Source organism: Sinohyriopsis cumingii, chromosome 3 (assembly GCF_028554795.1).
Source record: "Sinohyriopsis cumingii isolate HCF-2022 chromosome 3, ASM2855479v2, whole genome shotgun sequence".
Taxonomy (NCBI): Eukaryota; Metazoa; Mollusca; class Bivalvia; order Unionida; family Unionidae; genus Sinohyriopsis; species Sinohyriopsis cumingii.
The window spans coordinates 8,882,626-8,910,166 of NC_142963.1; the positions used below are offsets into that span (position 1 = coordinate 8,882,626).

At 34.4% G+C, this 27,541-nt stretch overlaps 1 protein-coding gene across 1 annotated transcript; it reads left to right on the forward strand.

Annotated features, from left to right (window-relative positions):
* Positions 1-160: 160 nt before the first annotated feature.
* On the forward strand, positions 161-20,274 carry LOC149802442 (cilia- and flagella-associated protein 299-like). The gene is made up of 6 exons (XM_089951667.1): positions 161-315; positions 1,767-1,897; positions 8,116-8,206; positions 15,276-15,418; positions 18,974-19,103; positions 19,661-20,274. Exons 1-6 carry the CDS (start codon positions 208-210, stop codon positions 19,757-19,759), a joined length of 702 nt encoding a protein of 233 aa, XP_089807793.1. The 5' UTR covers positions 161-207; the 3' UTR covers positions 19,760-20,274.
* The last annotated feature ends 7,267 nt before the right edge of the window (positions 20,275-27,541 follow it).

The window sequence follows — 27,541 nt, forward strand, 5'->3', positions numbered from 1 at the left end:
TCAGTTCTTCCACTTAAATAGGAGTTTCAGATTTTAAATAAAAACGTTTATGAAATATTGATGACAATTATAATTACAAACAAAATAAAAGAATTCAGATCATTTATTTTACATTAAATAGACTTGTCTAAGAATTGTATTGTGGATCACTTTTTATATCGCAGGACGTTGATGTTGACGTGAGTTGGTATGTAAACAAATTTAAAGATGGAGGAAGAGGTTCACAGTGGTAGCGACAATATCGTGACGGACTTCGCCACATATGAGCAATTTCTTGATTCACAAATAACTTCTATGGACTTGTTTTACCTTGAAGTATGTTAAACTTTTGTATTTAAGACATGTCGAATTTTATTCAGGGTGCTAATGGAAATTATCCACAACAACCCAACTTTCGATTATATTTAATTTAGTTTGTAAAATTGTGTTGCCATTCACTGCCATGCACTCAGTCAAGGAGTAAATGTTGACATCATTATTATGAGATGATGCTGAAAAGTTTTCTAGTGGGTAAATTGCTCCTTTCCTCGTCTGTAATCACCAACGCAACCGTTAAAATGGTATATAGGCCTAATCATTTTCATCCTGGTTAGGACTGCTCCGGTGGCCTAGTGGCTAGAGAGTCAGTCTCCCATGCGGGAGGTCGCGGGTTCGAACTCCGGCCGAGTCATACCAAAGACTTACAAAAATAGTACTAACAGTTGCCTCGCTAGGCGCTTAACATTAAGAGATTAGTATTAGGACTGGTCGGCCTGGTGTCAGGATAATATGACAGGGTGGGACATGATGCTACATATCTGCGGCATGATGCCCCATTGCTCGACAGTACTATAAACTGCCACACTGTAGACATCCTAGTAATATGACTGATTTTATTTTAAAGCTATGTTAATAAAAAAAACAATTACTCACTCTGGTTATATGTTTAAATCCAGGACTCCTCATCTTGAAACTCTGTTGAGGGCCCAGAAAGTGTTTTTGTTTCACATTGGGGAAAATGGTTGCCTGGCCTTAAAATTTGGTTGCTGGCTTCAAGGCAATGGATTTTGTTACCCCATAAATGATGTACAGTAAATTGAACAAGGTACAACAGTCACATTGTCATTGGCTTACATATAAATTGTTGTCAGCTGTAAGCTTTAAATGCAGATTAGGGAAAAGGTTTGGTTTTGAATTGGTCGAATGAACAGTTATCATTGAGGTTTTTGTATACTGTGTATATGTTTAACAATTGTGACAAATGTAGCCTTAGTATTATATGTGGATTTTATTCCATCTCACATTCTCAGATAATAATTAAATTAAAATTATACAGAATTCCATATTGTATTATTACACTGATCATCATTTTATTTTTTATTCATGTTTATCGCATTATGATTTTTGAAGAGAATAAAATATATTAATGATGCAATTTATTTTTTTCAAAATAATTCTAACAAATCTGAAATGAAAAGAAAAACTGATTACAGAAATGGAGAGGCAGTAAGCAGTCACTTTTTACACCATGGTCTAATTGGCACAGTCAATTTTAAATCACCAGGGCTTAAAATATATTCAATTGGTTACTTGTTGAGCTGGGCAAGTGAGATGGAGCTTTGTACTTGCACTGCAACAGTTTGTATTCAGGGGATGACTAGCCATCTAATTAGTGAAGATTTCTGGAATAGAGTACAAATTCAAAATTGCATAGCATCACCCCAAATTTAAAAAAAAAATCGTTGACAATTAATAAAAGAATTAACAAGGATTTTTTCTTTTACTAGGATGAGGAATTAGCTCGTCAACTGGTTGAACTTGGCTATAGAGGAAGCGGAGAGGTTTTGAAGCGAGAAGAATTTGAAGCCAGAAAGGCTGCAGCAGAGGCTAGTCGACTTTCAAAAAGGAGTCAGCAAAAGTAGGTTCTCTAGGTTGCAGAAAAGTTGTATTGGTGTTTATACATTGCTGCCTTGACCTTTAGTGTGCATCAGCACAGAGCACTTCTGAATTAAGGTTTGTTCACTCAGCCTGCCATGATACTGTAAAATTTCAAAAGCATTATGGATCAGACCGATTCATTGTCAAAATAAGGCAGATAAAATTAGCTCATGTTTTGTTCTGAAGTTGAACAAATCTTAGATGGTTGGAAAGAGATGAGAAAATGTTGGGAAATTTCTACCAGGTACCCATCAGTCCTAACGATCGGTTATCCAGGAACCTGATCAAAGCGAAATTGTATTAAATCTGAATCTGAACTGCTTTGTTGTAGGTTCACACATGCCAATCCCAAGAGAAGTATGTGAGCTCTCACTCCTCTCACAAAGAAATAAGTACTCTTGTTGTTGATTGTGGGATTTATGACTGTTGGTATGAGGTACAATTAAAAAAAAACAATACAAAACACATACTTGGAATACAAGACGAACATAATGCATAATATAACAAATATAATACACATTATATAACCCACCTACTGGCATTTATAATTTTATCACAAAAATAAAAACAATCCCTTACCAGACTCGAAGAGTATTACTTTCCCGAAATATATCAACGTATTCAATCCCTTTGTCTTTCACTTGCCTGAAAGACAAATCTCCGCACTGCTCGAGGTGTTGTATGACTCTCTCTCTCTCTCTAGCCTCGAGTAGTAATTCCCTAGCCTTTTATTAGTATCGCGGAGAGGTGGTTTTCATACACGTGATGCACGGGAATCATGCACCGCGATTGATCGCTCACTCATTCACTCACTCACAACAACCACGCACATTAGCACATGACGCAAGTCCCGGGTCACATACTCCCTCCTTACAGGTAAATGTCTCCCGACATTTAGCAAGAGTGTGCTTAAAAAAAATACAATAACTACAACTACCATTTTGAACCATCCTTCAAGTCTGGAAAGAGTAAAAAAACCTATCATACATACGAAATGTATAAAAATACGGAGCTTTAATTAATAATTTAAAATTATAATTGAATCGTCGTCGTCAAATGCCTTGCGGTATTTAATTTACACGAAAGGGACTCTACTGCATTGTTTCAGCTATCCACTGCTACAAACAGGCCTGAAATCTATAGATCTCAGTAATTCACACGTAGTAAACCATTTGCGAACACACCCACTGGCCTAGCCGGTCTGGTGGTTTTCGGTCTCTGGTTCAGTGCCTCAGCAGTTGCTGCCCTGAGTCGTCCTGTAGTGACCCCTGTGGCGCCGGTGGGCTTAGGATCAACCTCACAGACTGGTGGTCTGGGTCTCCCTCTAATCTAGTCAGGCTTTGAACTGACCTTTTGGCAGATATCTCTGGGGAACTGAACTGAGTACTCTTGGGTGAGACGTGAGAGAGAGTAGAAAAATGACTAGTAGGTTCACCTAAACTACTGCCATATTGCCTAGAACTACTTGTTTGAAAGTTTATGCTTTCAAATGGCATGCTAATATGGGGATCGATAATAGAGTGAGATCTATCATCAGAGGCAGTTCGTATAGGGTGTTCACGGAATTGAACATTATCTCATCTGGCCCATCCGGATCATCTTTGTGGTATAACATACCGGTTGGAGTCTGAGTCAGAACTTGAAGATTCAGAGCTTGACTCCAAAAGTGTAGCCTTTGGTACACCCGGTTTCTTCTGAACCTGTTTCATGGGGACTGGATCACAAGGAAGGTAGTCAAATGGCAGAAGCATATTACGATGCAATGTAAGCGTTAATTTCGAACCCTCGACCCTCTTTACTTTCTACACAGGTATATCTAAATTGGGGATTGATATCACCTGATATACATCCTTGGACCACTTGTCAGCTAATTTCTGTTTCCCCTTCAGTCCAACATTGCGCACTAAGACTCGGTCCCCTACTTCAAGTTTGGACTTGTGGACCCTTTTGTTGTACTGGGCCTTGTTCTTAGCATGGCTCTTGCTAGACTCCCTCGCCACGTCCGTGTAAGCAAATTGGAGACGGTCTTTCAGTTTTTCCACGTACGCATGAGGCTCTTCAGCAGCCTCTCCACTATCTGGTGTAGTGCCCAGATAGGCGTCAACAGAAATCCTGGGGTGCCACCCAAACATAAGAAAATGGGGCGAGAATCCGGTGGAGTCATTTTTAGTAGCATTACATGCATGGACAATTGGAGCAATATAAGATTTCCAATCTTGTTTTTGCTCTTCCTCCAATGTCCCTAGCATTTTTAAGAGCGTACCATTGAAACGTTCGCAAGCACCATTCCCCTGTGGGTGGAACGGGGAGGAGCGAGACTTCTGTATGTTCGCTAATTTGCATAACTCCTTTATAACTCCACCCTCGAAATTACGTCCCTGATCACTGTGTAGCCTTTCCGGAAAACTATAATATCGAAACAAGTGTTCATAAAGGGTTTTAGCGGTAGTCTGAGCCGTCTGATTGTGGCAAGGAATGGCCTGAGTATACCTGGTGAAATGATCAGTTATCACCAGGATATTCTCAAACCCTCCCTTAGATCGCTCAAGAGACAAAAAGTCTATGCAGACAAGTTCCATTGGGCGGGTGGTGTGAATTGGGGTTTAAAACATAGTGGTATATTAGATAAAGAAGTCAAAGCTGTCTCATTAAGTCAACAACACCTCACGCAGTGATCTATAAAACCCTCTTATATGTGGTGGTCAGATAATCTAATAATCAACACCAACCTGTATACATGTATTTCTCAATAAACGAAACTGATATACTATATCAATAATGTAAACAGAAAACAAACATATGCAAAATAATGGTAATTGTCATAAATGTCATTGCAGTTTCCATTGAATTAACGCAAAATTATATTCAGGTAACAAGTAAGTCCTTTGCAACTGCTAAATATTATGCCATGTGCATTATAGCCAATCTGTCAACAGGCTGAATTCACAACAATGACCCTAATCTCGATTTGACATGGCGATTTCTACATAGCGTCTAACAAGTGGGTCAAACCGTGCTGCTACCACGTGTTGAACTAAATGAATACTGTTCATGCACTGCTGGCGATAAGCACAACTAGAGTTAGAACGTCATTACTATTACTTGCAAATGACAAATAATGTATTGAATAGCTAACAAATGTATGGAAAATAACACTTACATCATTTCCAAATCCAAGAATCCTTCCATTCGAAACTATCACTAATCAAACGAATAACACGTAACACAAAACACGCATTACTCATCGTCCTATGCACAGTTAAATGTCATCAGCTGTGAAGATAACCGTGATGTCATCTGTCGACAGAGTTCAGTTTCATCTGCCAAGAACATTGAAAGTACTGCAAATGTTTCCTGTTCGGGCCAAGAAAAGAACACTACCAAATCATTTTGAAGCGTGCGCTAGCATCCTCCAGTACGCTTACACTCTCCAGTGTGGACTCCTTTTTGGGATCCCTTGCTTGCAGCCCTTCAGTCTGGTTTACCAGTCAAATAAGATCTTCTCTCCATCCCATGGGTCCCCCGGTGGGTGCCAGATGTGAGCTCTCACTCCTCTCGCAAAGAAATAAGTACTCTTGTTGTCGATTGTGGGATTTATGACTGTTGGTATGAGGTACAATAAAAAAAACCTAAAACAATACAAAACACATACTTAGAATACAAGATGAACATAATACATAATATAACAAATACAATACACATTATATAACCCACCCACCAGCATTTATAATTTTATCACAAAAATAAAAACAATCCCTTACCAGACTCGAAGAGTATTACTTTCCTGAAATATATTAACGTGTTCAATCCCTTTGTCTTTCACTTGCGTGAAAGACAAATCTCTGCACTGCTCGAGGTGTTGTATGACTCTCTCTCTAGCCTTGAGTAGTAATTCCCTAGCCTTTTATTAGTATCGCGGAGAGGTGGTTTTCATACACGTGATGCACGGGAATCATGCATCGCAATCGATCGCTCACTCATTCGCTCACTCACAACAACCACGCACATTAGCACACGACGCAAGTCCCGGGTCACAAGTATAAGCATGATTTATTACTAATACAAGTGGCAAAAATCGTAATCTGAGCATATAAAGAGCAATCTATATATTACATGTCATAATTGCAGAAAACTGGATGAAAAACATACATATTTATTTTATTTAATGTATATCTAGTTTTGCTACTTACCTGGATATGCAGTTAAATTTTTTTTCACAAATCTGCCAAATCCATTTGGTATAGTAGTTAATACAAGAGGATAGACACAAAAGAAATGAATAAATTATTTATGCATAAAACTCACTTTAACTAGTCTACATGACAACAGTATCGTTTGCAAATAAAAGTCCACAAACAATGACTGTTGTAGTATCCTCAACCTGCCATGGTTCATCTCTTAACAACGGTCTGGTGCAACATGTATTTAACAAAATCCCTCTTCTCTAACATTTTTCAGTCATATAATATCCAATGGTCACATCAATACGGCCTGTTTTTTTATATATATATTTAGTACCATTTATTTTCAATTTAAACTGGTCTGCAATGAATATAGTATAAAAATAGAATGAATCGGTGACAAGTGGTTTCACATTCAAGAATCCTGTCTGTTTTCTTGGAACCATTTCATGTAAAATTAATGGAAAAATTACTGTATTTACACACATGGTCAATTTTTATTCATTTATTTTTCAGTGTTATTAAATAACGAAGATTTCCTTTATATTTAAATATTTCATTAAAAAATTTTATTCTGTATAGCTGTCCTTTTCGTTCATATTTTTCTAACATGGTATAAGAAGGGCATGTTATGGTAACCAAGCTTTGTGTTGCCTTTGCCGTGACAGAAATATCTGTCATGGGTTTCCTGCTAATAAAAAAGGTCCAGTAAATGAGCACGTGAACAGTGGCCCTGACTTGAACAGCTATACTTGTTCCAGGGCCACAGACTTGAGGCTAAATTAGAATTGGTTAAACTGTACATCTATATAGTGCTTTCTTTTATTTGAACTCTAGTACATATTTCAGTTTATTTTATCAAATATTTCTTAATCAGTACTTATTGTTTCTGTTAACAAAAGGTATTGACCTAGTTAATGTCACTTGGATCTCAAAACAAGTGCATTAAAGTCGCGAGAAAAATGGTACATGACCCATGGACATGTACAAAGTTTGGACGGGCTAGCTTTAAATATCACTGTTGATTCTATTTTTAAATAGGTCAGGCAAGAAATGAGAGTGTCCTCCTTTGTATTATTATATTGTAAATGTATGACAACTAAATTGTAAGCAGCCGTATGAGCCCCTGTGATGATGAATTAATGTGCACATGACACAAACCTCGAGCTGTAATCATTATTCTTTGTCTTGATCTGAACTTGGAATAATTTTTTCTAGTGGGTACTCAGTTGTTCATTTTATTACCTGGGTTATTATCAACGGGTGGGTACCTGGGTACCCATTAGCATCTTTGTTTTTTGTAAAACACATATGTTTCCACTACAGCCCATAAACTTTATGTCCAAAAAATGTAGAAAGATAAGAATAGTTATCATATTTGCATGAAAATCTGGACATCTGCTTATGATTAAAAGAAGCATACCCAATTAACTTTGTCTATCTTAAGTTGTTTTTGTTTAATTAAGTTTACAAAGTGTATGTCAAGTAAGTCCATCACATTAAGTAATTTGTACAGATCTGAATTTTATTTTAAGATGAAAATACAATTATTTTCTTATGAATACAAATATACTTATCAAAGTTAGCCTACCACAAGTGGTTTGTACATAATTACAAGTGCTAACATGGTCAAAAAAAAAAATAATCAAAGTTTCTTAAGAGGACTGTAAATAAATTTCAGATATTTTGTAATTATTAGGTTGTTTATTTATCAAAGTAAATATGCTTACCAGATTTCATTTGTCTACCTCAAGTGGATTTCACTTGAACTTAAAAAGGACTTTTGGCAAAATGTCTATGTTGTATAACTATAAGTTCATAAAAGTATAATAAAAATTTGAAAATTGCTTGATTCTCATTTCCTTTGCATGATTTGAAAGGGAAGTTAAAGCCCACAAAAAAGAAAGCTGTGATGGCCTGAAAGAGAGCGAGATTTAACAAGTGATTGCTTTTTTACATTCATAAGAGTGTAGTACTCAAAGTAAAAATATAATTTTGTTGTTTTCTTATTTTCAAGAACATTAGCTAGTTCTGGGAAGGAACTCAGGGATCCATTTTTGCAAGCTCTTGCACAAAGAGAAGAAGCTAACAGAAGTGGAAAAATGACAGTGAGTTTCAAATCAAGTTTGGTTATCCTTTATGTGATCAAAATTATATTATATTTTCTTATTGAACAAATCTACTTATGTCTCTACATACAGTTGCACATTGAGTGTGGGCTCTTGGGTTTTGTCATATCACCTCCCAATCTTGACTCAGTACATGCCACACCCCTGGGTTAGCTTTTTCATTAGCGGATGTCTGTCCATACCTCTTTTGTTGCTAGTAAGGAAAAATGGTAATAAAAACTAAGATGTAAATGATTATTTATTTTCAAGCAATATATCTGGCAATAAAAACAATAAAGATTTATGGTGTTTGGCCAGTTGCAATGTAAAGTATTTGATGGTCATTAGAGTAAAATATTTTATAAATTAAAGTCACCCCTATGGCAAGGAAAATTTAATTTATGTAGAGGTTGAAGTAAAAGAGAATTGTCATTTAAGTAATAATTTGTCTGAAAGAAAAGTAATTAAAAAATCATGTATTTATTATAATAAAAGTTGATTGACAAGAAGTGTATCTAGATTTAAATGGGAGCAAGATCTGGAGGTGAAAGCCAAACATTTGAACATCTTATTATTTTCATTAGTTACTGGCACACTAACTTTTATTATAATATTGTACGTGTTTGTCAAAAATATGAATGCATAGGAGTACAGTGAATACCACAAAGATAAGTTGGCAAAACTGTTGAAGCAAATAGGATTGTCTCTATTTTTGTAACACTATTAGTATATTATCAACTGTTATTTTCCTTTGTCCCTAAGATGTTGTATGTCCCCAAAGAGTGAAGTATGGGTGGTTTATTTAATTTCATTTCCCACTTTTTATCTTTTATTGGCCAGGAACTTTAAACAGCACTTATCCAGTATACTGGATATTACTTCATGTAATAATAAATGGGACTTAAACTAATACAGCACACTAGACACAACTTAAATTGTACTAACTGGGACTTGAATCAATACAGCACACTGGATACAACATCAAGTAGTACTAATTGGGATTTGAATTAATCCAGCACACTACATACAACTTCAAGTAGTGCTAAATATAATTTAAACTAATGCAGCATTCTACAAACAACTACAAGTGGTACTGAATGGGACTTAAACTAATATAGCACACTAGATACAAATTCAAGTAGTACTAAGTGGGACTTAAACTAATACAACATGCTAGATACAACTTAAAGTGATACTGAAATGGACTTAATTTAATACAACATACTATATACAACTTAAAGTAATACTGACACGGACTTAATCTAATACAACATACTAGATACAACTTAAAGTAATACTGAAAAGGACAATCTAATACAACATACTAGATACAACTTCAAGTAATACTGAAATGGACTTAATCTAATACCAGATACTAGATACAACTCCAAGTAATACTGAAAAATGGACTTAATCTAATACAACATACTAGATACAACTTCAAGTAGTACTGAAATGGACTTAATCTAATACAACATACTAGATACAACTTCAAGTAATACTGAAAAATGGACTTAATCTAATACAACATACTAGATACAACTTCAAGTAGTACTGAAATGGACTTAATCTAATACAACATACTAGATACAACTTCAAGTAGTACTGAAATGGACTTAATCTAATACAACATACTAGATACAACTTCAAGTAGTACTGAAATGGACTTAATCTAATACAACATACTAGATACAACTTCAAGTAGTACTGAAACGGACTTAATCTAATACAACATACTATATATAGCTTCAAGTAGTACTGAAACGGACTTAATCTAATACAACATACTTGATACAACTTCAAGTAGTACTGAAATGGACTTAATCTAATACAACATACTAGATACAACTTCAAGTAATACTGAAAAATGGACTTAATCTAATACAACATACTAGATACAACTTCAAGCAATGCTGAAAAATGGACTTAATCTAATACAATATACTAGATATAACTTCAAGTAGTACTGAAACGGACTTAATCTAATACAACATACTAGATACAACTTCAAGTAATACTGAAAAATGGACTTAATCTAATACAACATACTAGATACAACTTCAAGTAGTACTGAAATGGACTTAATCTAATACAACATACTAGATACAACTTCAAGTAATACTGAAAAATGGACTTAATCTAATACAACATACTAGATACAACTTCAAGTAGTACTGAAATGGACTTAATCTAATACAACATACTAGATACAACTTCAAGTAGTACTGAAATGGACTTAATCTAATACAACATACTAGATACAACTTCAAGTAGTACTGAAATGGACTTAATCTAATACAACATACTAGATACAACTTCAAGTAGTACTGAAACGGACTTAATCTAATACAACATACTATATATAGCTTCAAGTAGTACTGAAACGGACTTAATCTAATACAACATACTTGATACAACTTCAAGTAGTACTGAAATGGACTTAATCTAATACAACATACTAGATACAACTTCAAGTAATACTGAAAAATGGACTTAATCTAATACAACATACTAGATACAACTTCAAGCAATGCTGAAAAATGGACTTAATCTAATACAATATACTAGATATAACTTCAAGTAGTACTGAAACGGACTTAATCTAATACAACATACTAGATACAACTTCAAGTAATACTGAAAAATGGACTTAATCTAATACAACATACTAGATACAACTTCAAGTAGTACTGAAATGGACTTAATCTAATACAACATACTAGATACAACTTCAAGTAATACTGAAAAATGGACTTAATCTAATACAACATACTAGATATAACTTCAAGTAGTACTGAAACGGACTTAATCTAATACAACATACTAGATACAACTTCAAGTAGTACTGAAATGGACTTAATCTAATACAACATACTAGATACAACTTCAAGTAGTACTGAAATGGACTTAATCTAATACAACATACTAGATACAACTTCAAGTAATACTGAAAAATGGACTTAATCTAATACAACATACTAGATATAACTTCAAGTAGTACTGAAACGGACTTAATCTAATACAACATACTAGATACAACTTCAAGTAGTACTGAAATGGACTTAATCTAATACAACATACTAGATACAACTTCAAGTAATACTGAAAAATGGACTTAATCTAATACAACATACTAGATACAACTTCAAGTAGTACTGAAATGGACTTAATCTAATACAACATACTAGATACAACTTCAAGTAGTACTGAAATGGACTTAATCAAATACAACATACTAGATACAACTTCAAGTATTACTGAAAGGGACTTAATCAAATACAGCATACTAGATATAACTTCAAGTAATACTGAAATGGACTTAATCTAATACAACATACTAGATACAACTTCAAGTAATACTGAAATGGACTTAATCTAACACAACATACTAGATATAACTTCAAGTAGTACTGAAACGGACTTAATCTAATACAACATACTATATACAACTTAAATTAATACTGAAAGGGACTTAATATAATACAACATACTAGATATAACTTCAAGTAATACTGAAATGGACTTAATCTAATACAACATACTAGATACAACTTCAAGTAATACTGAAATGGACTTAATCTAACACAACATACTAGATATAACTTCAAGTAGTACTGAAACAGACTTAATCTAATACAACATACTATATACAACTTAAATTAATACTGAAAGGGACTTAATATAATACAACATACTAGATACAACTTCAAGTATTACTGAAAGGGACTTAATCTAATACAGCATACTAGATACAACTTTAAGTAGCACTAAATATGATACAGCGTACTACAAGCAAATTCAGGTAGCATTAAATGTGACTTAAACTGAACCTGGGATACATTGTTACTGCCCTACAACTTGTGCAACTCATTAGAAACAGTTTCAAAATGGCAATCACTGCAGCACCTGTTAATTGTAGGGTTATAGCTAAAGTCAAAGTTCCTTCAAAATGTTGTGTTACATCATTTGCTGGCTGGGATCAGTGAATACAGGTGTCATTTAATTGAGCACAGTTTATTACAATGCCATAAGTACCTGCCATTTCATTCTTTGTACAAAAAAAAAGGATTTTAAACTGTCAAACACAACAATATGATTTTAAACTGTCAAACACAACAATATGATTTTAAATTGTCAAACACAACAATATTATTGTGACTTGATAAACATTTCAAAATATGCATCAATGATGGGGGAGGGGTTTCTCAAACATTATTAAAATCAAGTCTTTTTTGAAAGAATATTCTCAGTTTTAACAGGATGAAAACTGACATCACATTTATGCAGATTTTTTATTAGATTTTGCTATGTACCTGTGTCCTGTTTTATCATTAAGATCTAAAATGAGTTTGACTATGAGCAACATCGGTGCATATTAATGAGGTGATCTTGCATCTGATTGGCTGAGGTTGATAACCACTCAAGTGAAGTTTCATTTATGAACTGATATCTCCTGTTTACTATGCTTACTTCCTTATGATCTTTGACCTGATAAATTATGAGGAATAGTCACACACATTAATCAGGATAAATTGCATCAGATCTTTTGGAGCTTGTTACCTCTTTGTAGGCATTGTGTTTCAAAATAATGCTTGTTATCAAACTTAATGCATAGGTCAGTTTTAGCAAGAACTTTGACAAGATTGATTATGAGTGTGATTTGTGAAGATTATTTAATTATGTGGCAGCTGAGTGAGCAAGCTTAGTTCAGCACTTGAAGAAGTTAAATGCAGTCAAACCTTGCTACATTCTGTCCATAAGCCAGAGGGTAATTATCAGTCTCTAAATGCAGTCAAACCTTGCTACATCCTGTCCATAAGCCAGAGGGTAATTATCAGTCTCTAAATGCAGTCAAACCTTGCTACATCCTGTCCATAAGGCAGAGGGTAATTATCAGTCTCAGTAAGCTTAGTTCAACACTTGAAGAAGTTAAATGCAGTCAAACCTTGCTACATCCTGTCCATAAGCCAGAGGGTAATTATCAGTCTCAGTAAGCTTAGTTCAATGCTTGAAGAAGTTAAATGCAGTCAAACCTTGCTACATCCTGTCCATAAGGCAGAGGGTAATTATCAGTCTCAGTAAGCTTAGTTCAACGCTTAAGTTAAATGCAGTCAAACCTTGCTACATCCTGTCCATAAGGCAGAGGGTAATTATCAGTCTCAGTAAGCTTAGTTCAACACTTAAGTTAAATGCAGTCAAACCTTGCTACATCCTGTCCATAAGCCAGAGGGTAATTATGAGTCTCTAAATGCAGTCAAACCTTGCTACATCCTGTCCATAAGGCAGAGGGTAATTATCAGTCTCAGGAAGCTTAGTTCAACGCTTGAAGAAGTTAAATGCAGTCAAACCTTGCTACATCCTGTCCATAAGGCAGAGGGTAATTATCAGTCTCAGTAAGCTTAGTTCAACGCTTGAAGAAGTTAAATGCAGTCAAACCTTGCTACATCCTGTCCATAAGGCAGAGGGTAATTATCAGTCTCAGTAAGCTTAGTTCAACGCTTGAAGAAGTTAAATGCAGTCAAACCTTGCTACATCCTGTCCATAAGGCAGAGGGTAATTATCAGTCTCTAAATACAGCCAAACCTTGCTACATCATGTCCATAAGCCAGAGGGTAATTATCAGTCTCAGTAAGCTTAGTTCAACACTTAAGTTAAATGCAGTCAAACCTTGCTACATTCTGTTCATAAGCCAGAGGGTAATTATCAGTCTCAGTAAGCTTAGTTCAACACTTAAGTTAAATGCAGTCAAACCTTGCTACATTCTGCCCATAAGCCAGAGGGTAATTATCAGTCTCTAAATGCAGTCAAACCTTGCTACATCCTGTCCATAAGCCAGAGGGTAATTATCAGTCTCTAAATACAGCCAAACCTTGCTACATCATGTCCATAAGCCAGAGGGTAATTATCAGTCTCAGTAAGCTTAGTTCAACACTTAAGTTAAATGCAGTCAAACCTTGCTATATCCTGACTATAAGGCAGAGGGTAATTATCAGTCTCAGTAAGCTTAGTTCAACACTTAAGTTAAATGCAGTCAAACCTTGCTACATCCTGTCCACAAGCCAGAGGGTAATTATCAGTCTCTAAATGCAGTCAGACCTTGCTACATCCTGTCCATAAGCCAGAGGGTAATTATCAGTCTCTAAATGCAGTCAAACCTTGCTACATTCTGTCCATAAGCCAGAGGGTAATTATCAGTCTCTAAATGCAGTCAGACCTAGCTACTTCCTGTCCACAAGCCAGAGGGTAATTATCAGTCTCTAAATGCAGTCAAACCTTGCTACATCCTGTCCATTAGCCAGAGGGTAATTATCAGTCTCTAAATGCAGTCAAACCTTGCTACATCCTGTCCATAAGCCAGAGGGTAATTATCAGTCTCTAAATGCAGTCAAACCTTGCTACATTCTGTCCATAAGCCAGAGGGTAATTATCAGTCTCTAAATGCAGTCAAACCTTGCTACATCCTGTCCATAAGCCAGAGGGTAATTATCAGTCTCTAAATGCAGTCAAACCTTGCTACATCCTGTCCATAAGCCAGAGGGTAATTATCAGTCTCTAAATGCAGTCAAACCTTGCTACATCATGTCCATAAGCCAGAGGGTAATTATCAGTCTCTAAATGCAGTCAAACCTTGCTACATCCTGTCCATAAGGCAGAGGGTAATTACCAGTCTCTAAATGCAGTCAAACCTTGCTACATCCTGTTCATAAGCCAGAGGGTAATTATCAGTCTCAGTAAGCTTAGTTCAACACTTAAGTTAAATGCAGTCAAACCTTGCTACATTCTGTCCATAAGCCAGAGGGTAATTATTAGTCTCTAAATGCAGTCAAACCTTGCTACATCATGTCCATAAGCCAGAGGGTAATTATCAGTTTCTAAATGCAGTCAAACCTTACTACATCCTGTCCACAAGCCAGAGGGTAATTATCAGTCTCTAAATGCAGTCAAACCTTGCTACATTCTGTCCATAAGCCAGAGGGTAATTATTAGTCTCATTTGGGCCTCTAGTTGAACTAATTTATTTTCCTAACAGTATTCAAGACCTCACACAAATCTTTATTTTGCTTGTCAGACAATTATCTTCATTCGTGACAAGAATGCTAGAGGACAGGAGATATCTGGATATATTGATTATGCACACAGAATGAAGACAGAGGATTTTGAACCTTACTTTGCTGGACGAAAGAGATTACTTCCAAGACCATCAGATCTCAGGTAAGAACACGAGAAACAAGAAAAGCATTTCCAAGTTACATGAGGAATGTTCAATCCCTTTGAACATAAGAGTGTACTTCTCTTTTATAGGTGATTCCTTCTACAGTGACAAGGATGCTTCATAAGAAGGAATAATAACACAGGCATTACTCATATTGGGGGCTGGTATCCATTTCATCAACATTGTCAGGCAGTGAATTTTATGTTAGTAAAAATAATAGTAACTTTATTTCAGGCCATAGTCCATAGATATATACAGTACATGAAAGCAAATGAGTTAAAAAAACATATAACAGTCGGTTCCAGTAATTAATTAGAGTTGGGCCAAAACTGCATAAATGAAAAAAAGAATGTTTTCAAAATTTTATTTTCATTAGCATCCACTCATTTTTGAAAAGATTTTTTTTTCTTCAATAGTACAGCAAGGTTATCAACATTGTTTTTTATGGACAAACATGGTTGAAGATGGGGAACTTGTTACTGTAGCAAAGTGAACTATATTTTGTCTGTACATCACCATCATCACACATCACCCAAATACACAAGTTCATTTACAAAAGAAAGTTAAACTTACTACAAAGTCAAACTTCCAGAATAGAAATAATCTTCAGTTTTATTTTTGACCTGATGTCAGTCTAGTTATATTTGTTTTGACCTGATGTCAATTTAGTTATAGTTTGATTGATATCATGTAGATTTACCAAACAAATATTATCAAGTGCTATTAGCTTTTTCAGGTCTGGCAGAGTGCTACTTTAATGCATGTCACCTTGAATAGAATTGAGAATCTCAGTGAAATGGTTCTGTCACATCCAACTGTATCATTAGCAACTGAAATGGCATGCAAATAATGATTTCTGACACTTGTGGCATACATAATTCCTTCTAAAAGAACTGATATCTTTTTTTTTTTTAGTTTCTTCAGTGTTACAAATGGAACACACCTAAAATGAGTCCTAGATTTCCACAACATGTAAATAAAAATATAAAAAACTTGCCTCAGCTTGTCATTATTTCACCATAACCAATAATTGTTCCTTATTTTTTATATAGTCATTCCAACCTGGCACCACATATTAGTTTTAGCTTTGCGCTTTGAACAGTAGTATTGCTTGAATTTGCACAGACTTTTACAGTCTTGGTGACCATAAACATTATTACAAAGACTTTTCCAATCTTGTTGACCATTAATATTCTTGCAAGAACTTTTAGTCATGATGACCATTAACATAACATGGACTGTTACAATCTTGATGATCATTAAGATTACATGGACTTTTACAATCTTATTGACCATTAACATTACATGGACTTTTACAGTATTATTGACCATTAACATTATCATGAGGACTTTTACAATCTTGATGATCATTAACATTTTTGCAAAAACTTTTGGAGTCTCGATGACCATTAACATTACAAGGTTTACAATCTTGATGACCATTAACAATAAGGACTTTTACAATCTTATTGACCATTAACATTACAAGGACTTGTACAATCTTATTGACTATTAATATTATTACAAGGACTTTTACAATCATGGCCATTTACATTATTATAAGGATGTTTACAATCTTGATGCCCATTAAAATGATCACAATGACTTTACAATCTAGATAACCATTAACATTATTGCAAGGACTTTTGCAATATTGATGATCATTAGTATTATAAAAGGACTTTTACAATCTTTTGAACCATTAACATTATTACAATGTCTTCTACAGTCTTGATGAACATTGACCATTAACATTAATTATTACAATGACTCTTGATGACCATTAACATTTTTACAAGGACTTTTACCAATAATAAACAAGTTTAGAAAAATTAAAGGTTCCACCATTCATTCAGTGCTTTATTCATTGATAAATATATGAATGAGTTTTTGAATGCCACTTGTTAGAGCAGAGCATAGGAATCAAACTTTCATTTTAATTTTTCAAACAAATCGGTCACAAATCTGCAGTAATTTGAATACATGCCACTGCATTACTTGTTACTAAGGTGCTACCCTTATCACAGAAATCAGATTCCAATGAACAGACTCCATGGCATGTAATATAGAGGACATAACCCTTCCCATCAGCACAGTACCATGCATATTTATATCCATTGTGTTCTGTGTGACTTGTAATATGAAACAACTGACTGAAAGCTTGCTGACCCCCAATGACATGTGTCAAGCTTTGGATAGAATGCTCTGCTATTAGCATTTTGGAAGTCTTAAGAACATAAGTCTCCTTGGCAACCTCCGTAAATTATATATTTTTCTCTATAACCTCATTAGATATTATACGTGAGACCACATGACCCCTTGTGAAAGACCATTATCGGGCTCCCCCTCTCATCTGTCTGTTGAACCATCTCTGCCCAGCTCTGATCAGTACTATCATTGCTAAGACCAATTCAGTTCCATCACAAAGCTTGTCAGTATATCAATTATAAATATCACAATGCTAGCATACACAAAGCTTGTCAGTATATCAATTATAAATATCACAATGCTAACATACACAAAGCTTGTCAGTATATCAATTATAAATATCACCATGCTAGCATACACAAAGCTTGTCAGTATATCAATTATAAATATCACAATGCTAGCATACACAAAGCTTGTCAGTATATCAATTATAAATATCACCATGCTAGCATACACAAAGCTTGTCAGTATATCAATTATAAATATCACCATGCTAGCATACACAAAGCTTGTCAGTATATCAATTATAAATATCACCATGCTAGCATACACAAAGCTTGTCAGTATATCAATTAAAAATATCACAATGCTAGCATACACAAAGCTTGTCAGTATATCAATTATAAATATCACAATGCTAGCATACACAAAGCTTGTCAGTATATCAATTATAAATATCACAATGCTAGCATACACAAAACTTGTCAGTATATCAATTATAAATATCACAATGCTAGCATACACAAAGCTTGTCAGTATATCAATTATAAATATCACAATGCTAGCATACACAAAACTTGTCAGTGTATAAGTTATAAATATCACAATGCTAGCATACACAAACCTTGTCAGTGTATAAGTTATAAATATCACAATGCTAACATACACAAAGCTTGTCAGTATATCAATTATAAATATCACCATGCTAGCATACACAAAGCTTGTCAGTATATCAATTATAAATATCACAATGCTAGCATACACAAAGCTTGTCAGTATATCAATTATAAATATCACAATGCTAGCATACACAAAACTTGTCAGTGTATCAGTTATAAATATCACAATGCTAGCATACACAAAGCTTGTCAGTATATCAATTAAAAATATCACAATGCTAACATACACAAACCTTGTCAGTGTATAAGTTATAAATATCACAATGCTAGCATACACAAAGCTTGTCAGTGTATCAATTATAAATATCACAATGCTAGCATACACAAAACTTGTCAGTGTATCAGTTATAAATATCACAATGCTAGCATACACAAAGCTTGTCAGTATATCAATTATAAATATCACAATGCTAGCATACACATTTACATGCTGCATTACAATTTCAGCTTCTACAACTGGGAAACGCAGACATCAACCTCTAACCCGACACCAAATTACCAAGTCATAGCTGAGAATGCTTCAGGACTACTCTTCAAAAATAAAAGAGACAGGAAAATCATAAATGTGGATCCAAAAGTAAAAGAAAAAAATCTTATCATTGTTCTTTTATCTTTTTGCAGGTTTTCATACGGTATAAAAGCTATCATGAGTAATTCAAGCTCCAAAATATTGTCATTATTATGCTAGTGTCCAAATGATTTGAAAGTATGCTTTACTATTACTTGTAATATATAGTTGAGAGAAGATCCATGTTACATCTGAGTATTCTTGATTTATTGTATTTTTTTTCTTAAACCATTCAGCAATGGGTGCATTCTTTCCAGATATGTTCTTTTTTATATTTTATCCCCTTTGAAATTATGCCTACTATCTTCATTTTAATTTTTATGACTATGCCATAGAAATATATCATTGTTTCGTCATGAAAATTCTTGTCAGGGTTGTTCTAGTAAAACACATTTGGGGACCCAGGAAAGGCACCTCTAATGTGGAGTAGTCACCCATAGATGCAATTAAAATTTTTGTATAATTTCATACGAACAACTTTCAGCTATTTGTAGGAAATAAGGAACATTTTAAAAACATTTCATACTTCTAAATGCATTTGAATATGGATTCCTTTTTTGTTGCAGGCCCCATCTCCTGGTGACAATTCCACAAGAACTGTGATAGAATCGAACAAATACACACAAGTTGTTATATATGATCATATCACTAGACGTAAAACATAATAATATCATGTCTTTGAATCAAAGTGACAATTTTACCTTCATGCTGTGATATATCATTATATTAGACATCATCACAAAGCCTGTCGGCCAAAAAATTACTTGTGGACTTTGAAGAGTTTGCTGTTATACTGTTCATTAAGTTTGAAGCCAGATTTATTCCAAAAGAAATAAAATCAGTATCAGATTTAACCAAGATGTTAAACCATGGATGCCGTTGTGTAATATTATTGCTTATCTTCAGCTTTCAGTCATCTTTTGGCTTCAAAAAAATCTTTAAAGACCCAAGGCTTGGTTTCAATGGCTTCTTTTTACTCTTGAACCAGGATTAATATAGATGTTATTAAAATTACTTCTAAATGTGATTCAAGAAAAACACAACTAATTTTGAGCTTTGCAACTTTACTTCCTGTAAGTAATGCAGGAAAGGCCTCCGAAAAATGTAAGAAAGCAGTTACTGAATAATTACTGTACATGAATTGTGCATAACAAATAAAGTATGTGGCTTAAAAAGTAAATTATACTTAGTTTCATTATTTTTACATGTGTGGTTCCTGAAATACTGTCTTTAATATTTATTTTAGAATGCTGTTGACTAGAGATAACATTTTCTGAAGCCAAAGGTGCATAATAACATTAGTACCCTGACCAATTTGTTGGTTACATTTAATTATGGAAAAGGCATATTATCAAACACGAGGATCATCATCGCCAAAAGAAGAAGAGTTTTACAGAATGGCATCGTTATAGAGAAAGTTCCTTTTTGATTTATATTTTGTGCTTGACCTTTGGCAATGATTGAGGGTAAAGTAGTTATGGCCTACCTGATTTTTGGCATGGTTGCATGTTATAAATAAGTAGCTTACTGATATTTAAGGTCTGGCTTTATTTACAAACTTGGAAAGTTCTTGAAGAGAACTTGTGATCTGTATCCTGGTCATTTAATTGTGTTAAATTTTTATATAAGGTTGTGGTAAACAAAATTATTAATTCCCATTTTTTTAGTTCAGTCAGTGAAAGAAATCATTTACTGTGTTGTATTTAGATATAGTTCAAGTTGTTCGTTGGAATTATAAAAAGTACTCATTCCTTTTGGGGACTAAAACACTATTTTTGGATTTGTGTGAATTCATTTAAAGACAGCCTGGATTATATCACTGTCACACAGCAAGACTGTTGGTACATCAACCCATTCAAGACTATTGGTACACCAGCTATTTCAGTATTGAAATTCATTAGGAACATTCTTTACTTTTGGACTTGTGAGAGAACGTTTGGGATTATGTAGGATTAATTTCATGATACTCTAAGTTCCTCTTAAAATTTTTAATTAGTAACTTAGAGAAGTAAATTTAATAGTTGATTTTACTAAACTTATTGGTTTAGCTTCTTTCTGTTATTTAGTTTAAGACCAGAAATTTAATAAAACAAGATTATAGATTCTGAGGTCTAAATGTCTGGAGTCATAGTCATCATAAGTCTAATAAGAAAAGAATGGTTTCTGCTTGATATATATATTTCTTGGAGACCCCTTGGTTAATGATCTCCAACAGTTAGTCATACCATACTAGTGCATACACAGTGGACTCCTAAATACAGAGATCATAAGATGTGCCATTCATGGTGCTCTTGTTTAAATGTCAACTATTTGTTTTTCAATATTCAAAGAACATATGAAAATATGACATGAACATGGATCAATAAAATACTTCTCAATTTTGGTCTGAATTTATGTGCCTTGGTGATGGATGAAAATAAAATTTCAGTTCATCTGAACCATCAGGTATTCACTATTACCAACAGCTTTGTGACCTTCCATGTTGTAGCAAGGTATGCTGACATCCTGGCCCAGAATCCGGTCACAATTCTGATTTTTTAGGGCCAAGTATGAAATAAAAAATCATCATAATATTAGCAATGCATATTTAAAGACAGAATAATTTTGTCATAATTGGAATTATATTGAACTTATTTTTAATACTGGAAAGGAATACTTTATGATCCTTAAATCCAGAAGTTACTAATTCATACTTCCTAAGAACTCCAATAAAAGCAACCCATATAGCAGTTTAGAGCTGCAATGTCCTATAAACAAAGGTATTTGCATCTAAAGTATATTTATATAACCTATTTGATATATATTTGAAATTCTTTATGTTATATGTCTCTAGATATATGTTGCCAATTTTCTATCAAAATCCATAATTTAAATAAATACAAGAGCAGAATTTGTATTTAAATACTTAAATTTTCACAGAATTCTGAACAGATCTAAGCACGGGGAACAATAAGGATCCAAAGGAATGCAACGAAGTTGACAACACAAGTGATATTCGTGATTTTAAATGACTATTGCTTATACTATCTGTACAACTGTTTTAAACAACCAACAAGTGCAAATGCTCCATGTTTTTATGCATCTGCCTCCTAGTGTAAATGTCCCATGTTTTAATACTACATCCTAGTGCACATATCCAACTTTGTATGCATTTACCTCCTCATGCAGATGTCCAAATTATTTATATTACCTCCTAGTGCACATATCCAACTTTGTATGCATCTACCTCCTCATGCAGATGTCCAAATTATTTATACTACCTCCTAGTGCACATATCCAACTTTGTATGCATCTACCTCCTTGTGCAGGTGTCCAGATTATTTATATTGCCTCTTATTGCACATATCCAACTTTGTATGCATCTACCTCCTCATGCTGATGTCCAAATTATTTATACTACCTCCTAGTGCACATATCCAACTTTGTATGCATCTACCTCCTCATGCAGATGTCCAAATTATTTATACTACCTCCTAGTGCACATATCCAACTTTGTATGCATCTACCTCCTCATGCAGATGTCCAAATTATTTATACTACCTCCTAGTGCGCATATCCAACTTTGTATGCATCTACCTCCTCATGCAGATGTCCAAATTATTTATACTACCTCCTAGTGCACATATCCAACTTTGTATGCATCTACCTCCTCATGCAGATGTCCAAATTATTTATACTACCTCCTAGTGCAAATGTCCATTTAATTTAAAACTGAAATTTAGAGTAAATGTAACATTGTAAATGAATGCACATTGAAACAACTTTTCCAGTTGGTCTGGAATGGAGGAATTTTGTTTTTCTGTTGACCAAGCTAAATTCTGCTTTTATGTGTCCACCTTCTAGTGTAAATATCCAAAACAAATTATGTGTCTGCTTCCTTGTATAAACGTCCAACCATTTTGATACTACCTCCTTGTGTAAATATCCAATAATTGTATGTGCCTACTTCCTAGTACAAACATACAACCTCTTTTATACTACCTCCTAGTACAAATATCCAATCTTTTAATCCAATAAGAATGCTTGTGAACACCCAAATATTTCGTGAAATTTAAAAACAAGAACAGTAATAGAAATTAGTTACCTTGCATTAACAATTGTGTATGACTGAATACACAGTAGGGGCATACATACTCTTGAAGCTGTTATGAACCAACTGTGTATTCAGCAATACACCAAGATTCATACAATAAACTGTTATGAACCAACTGTGTATTCAGCAATACACCAAGATTCATGCATGAAACTGTTATGAACCAACTGTGTATTCAGCAATACACCAAGATTCATACATGAAACTGTTATGAACCAACTGTGTATTCAGCAATACACCAAGATTCATACATGAAACTGTTATGAACCAACCGTGTATTCAGCAATACACCAAGATTCATACATGAACTGTTATAAACCAACTGTGTATTCAGCAATACACCAAGATTCATACATGAAACTGTTATGAGCCAACTGTGTATTCAACAATACACTAAGATTCATACATGAACTGTTATGAACCAACTGTGTATTCAGCAATACACTAAGATTCATACATGAATCTGTTATGAACCAATTGTGTATTCAGCAATACACCAAGATTCATACATGAAACTGTTATGAACCAACTGTGTATTCAGCAATACACCAAGATTCGTATAAAAAACTTATGAACCAACTGTGTATTCAGCAATACACCAAGATTCATACATGAAACTGTTATGAACCAACTGTGTATTCAGCAATACACCAAGATTCATACATGAAACTGTTATGAACCAACTGTGTATTCAGCAATACACCAAGATTCATACATGAAACTGTTATGAACCAACTGTGTATTCAGCAATACACCAAGATTCATGCATGAAACTGTTATGAACCAACTGTGTATTCAGCAATACACCAAGATTCATATATGGTAGCTACCGCATGACCGTTACAACAAAGAAGCATACTACGGTTTTTTAGTACAATATTCAGATTGATTTGTGGAGATAAAATATCATTGGTAGACCATCTGTCATTAATTTGTAATGTTGAGTTCATAGCATAATGAACTGTTAGAGCTTAGGGTTGTTTACAACAAATCAGTTATCATTTATGTTCATCTGTCAATCAAACTGAAGTCTGGTTTTTATTTGCTGTTTTTTCAAACAGCATTTTGAACCCAATATTGGCTATATCGTGCCAAGGATATGGAAAGTTGTACCTCTGCCACAGACACATTGAGAAAGCCTGCTAAGCTGGCCTGGGTGGGTATTGTACCCACTACCCTTGAATTGCAACTCCAATACACAGGCAACTGTACTACTATGGTTCCCCCAAGCTGAAGTTGTACAGGAAAGGATGAATCATGAAAAAAACCTAATATTTCACTAGAATGAAAATCAGAACAAAATAAGAAAACATACAGTGCAGTGTCCTTCATGACATAATTTCAGTGAGATTTGCCCAGTAACTGGATAAATTATACAATAATTGGATGAACTGTACAATACCTGGCTTGTTGGGCAACTGATAACAGGATTTATCCAAATAAGAAAAATTATATTATTCACTAAGGCAACCTGGATTCATAAATTCTTGTAAAAACTGAGTGTAAAGTTACCAATTGTTTTAATAATTCTAATTGCTTAATTGACAAAAGACAGGAATGACTGAACCTATTTAAATAAATATGAATTAATCAGCATTTTCTGATAATAGTTATAAAACACCAATTATTTTCTGCTAGGTGAGCTTATAGCTTGTGTGAAACAGAGATAAATTCAGGCAAAGACAGCTACTTTTGGTTTGACCAATGATATGGTTGATTGATTGGACTTTATGGAACAGCATCAAGTATGCCAAACAATTATAGTAAAGTGTCTTGCATATGGACACACACTTGTAACACCTAAAGGCTGATCTGCTGGTAAGATATGAACTCGCACACTATGGCAACACTCACAGGCTGGTAAGATATGAACTAAGGTAACACAGGCTGATCTGCTGGTAAGATATGAACTCACACTGGTAACACTTGCAGGCTGATCTGCTGGTAAGATATGAACTCTCACACTGGTAACACTTACAGGCTGATTTGCTGGTAAGATATGAACTCACTATGGTAACATGTACAGTCTGATCTGCTGGTAAGATATGAACTCACACACTATGGTAAACCTACAAGCTGATCTGCTGGTAGGATGAAATCACACACTATGCAACACCTCCAGGCTGATTTGATGGTAGGATTTGAACTCGCACACTATGGTAACACCCACAGGCTGATCTGGTAAGATCTGAACCCATACACTTTGTCTAGCCATACCAGCTATCTGGTAGGATTTAAAGTTTTGCATTGTAACCACCACATCACTACAGCTCCTAACTCCATTTGTCGCTTGTTACAATATATGGGTGGCTGCATCATACCTATTGTATATCCTCAAGCCAGCAAGGGGCTGACCAATCGGGATCAACACAGAGAAATCTTGTTGTTGTTTTGGGTTTAATGACATTTCTCAGTACAAGATAGGCTATACACTAGCATCCAGTATAATTGGAGTAAAAACCTGCGAAAACTCCAGTAAGAACTGCCAGCCAATGGGAAGTTACTTACAGCTTTCTTACATAACCACATTGGCCTAGCCTGCAACTCGAACCCACTGGGAGCAGTGATAGGCAATGGTGAGCACTATAGACCAATTGGACACCTTGGGCCCCAGCAGATCTTTTTGGCATAGTACTGGTAAGTATATATATTGAGTGTCTTGAAGCACCAAAACAATTATTACCATTTATTATGATGACAAAATCTGTATCATTCTTTTCAGTAAACAGATACACGTGTTTTCTACACTGTAATGCGATCTTGATTGTTGGCATAAGAAAATCCAGTGTTACAGAATAAGGCAAGAAATAATTTGGTTTTGCCTGAGAATGATTTTATCATTTTCGTCATACACTCTTACAACATTACCTAGGATGGATAATTGTTTTCCTAGGTAAGCAACTGAACTAGCATGTATCTCATTGTAGATCATTTGCAGTGAGAGACACTAAAAGCATGGTATTCTTGGGTATTTTACCCTAATACTCACTCTCCTGTAGATTTAAGGCAAGTTTCTTTTCCTACTGACACACTGGTCTTTTGGATCTTGTCAGGGGATGAACATGTTCCATTTTTGTTCTACAGCCATAGGGATGAGTGTTACATTTGTATTTTGATATGTGAAGCATAGACAGTTTTTAATGTCATATCATAAAATGATGCCTTTACTAGTATGCGGATTTGAAACATTGTGAACTTCTGAATTACAAGTTGCTATTGGGGTTTAATTTAGTAGCATGTATCTATAGATTTTAATTCCATACTGGTTTTTATGACCAGTTTGGTTTTATTGTACCTGTCTCTACACATGCCTGTGCGTATGGTGGATCCATGAAGGGTGGGTGTGGCCAATACAAGTGGGCCAACCCAATTCAGGAGAATTATGTGCTGTCTGTACATATGTGTGTGCAGGTATATCTAGCCATCTGTGTTTCTATATGGACATGGAAGATGATGTAACCATCAAGGCCATACAAAGACAAAATCGCTAATTTGTAAACTTGTGTGCATGGTGGATCCATGAAGGGTGTGTGCATCCCATACAAGTGTGGGCCAACCCAAGAATTCGGGAGAACTGTGTGGTTTGTCAGTGGACACATTTGGAAGTTTTTACAAATATTATGGATCATACAGCTGTACAAAAGTCATATTTTTGTTCTAATTGATTGTTGTTTCAATTGAGTCATTTTGATTACACGAGATAATTTGAATCTTACTTTCAATGAGATTATTTGAATCTTATTGTCATACATGAGATTATTTGGATCTTAATTTCATTCCAAGAGATTATTTGAATTTCACTTTCATTTCATGTGATTACATGAGATTATTTGAATCTTACTTTCATTACGAGAGATTATATGAATTTTTTTATTTTCGTTTTTTTTGAATGTTTGGATAAAGTAATTGAATGAGTCATATATTTCAAGTGTGAAAGAATCACTGTATTTGTAGTGTATATACATATTTTTTATTAATTCATTAATAAATGTCCATCTTTTAACACATTGTGTTATGTTGTCATCCAGATCATTATGAGACCCAGAATATAGAGTCATGGTCTGGATTTGCTGATGCTGACAAGATTGAATTACTGTGATAATGATTTTTTTAAAATACCTATCAAATTTCATATAAATTTATAAAATCCCACAATGTAGCTGAAAAATGAAAGAGACTGTTTAACACTGCACTTTTCTGATATGAACTTCAGCTCAAGTTGTAAACCACATTTCAGTCATTTCAACAGCTGATATGTGCATGAATATCAGTTTTATGAATAAAGCATGTTTAACAAGGCACTTATTTCCATGTCAGTAACGAGTTCTTCATGGAGGCAGCAGAGCCAAATTTT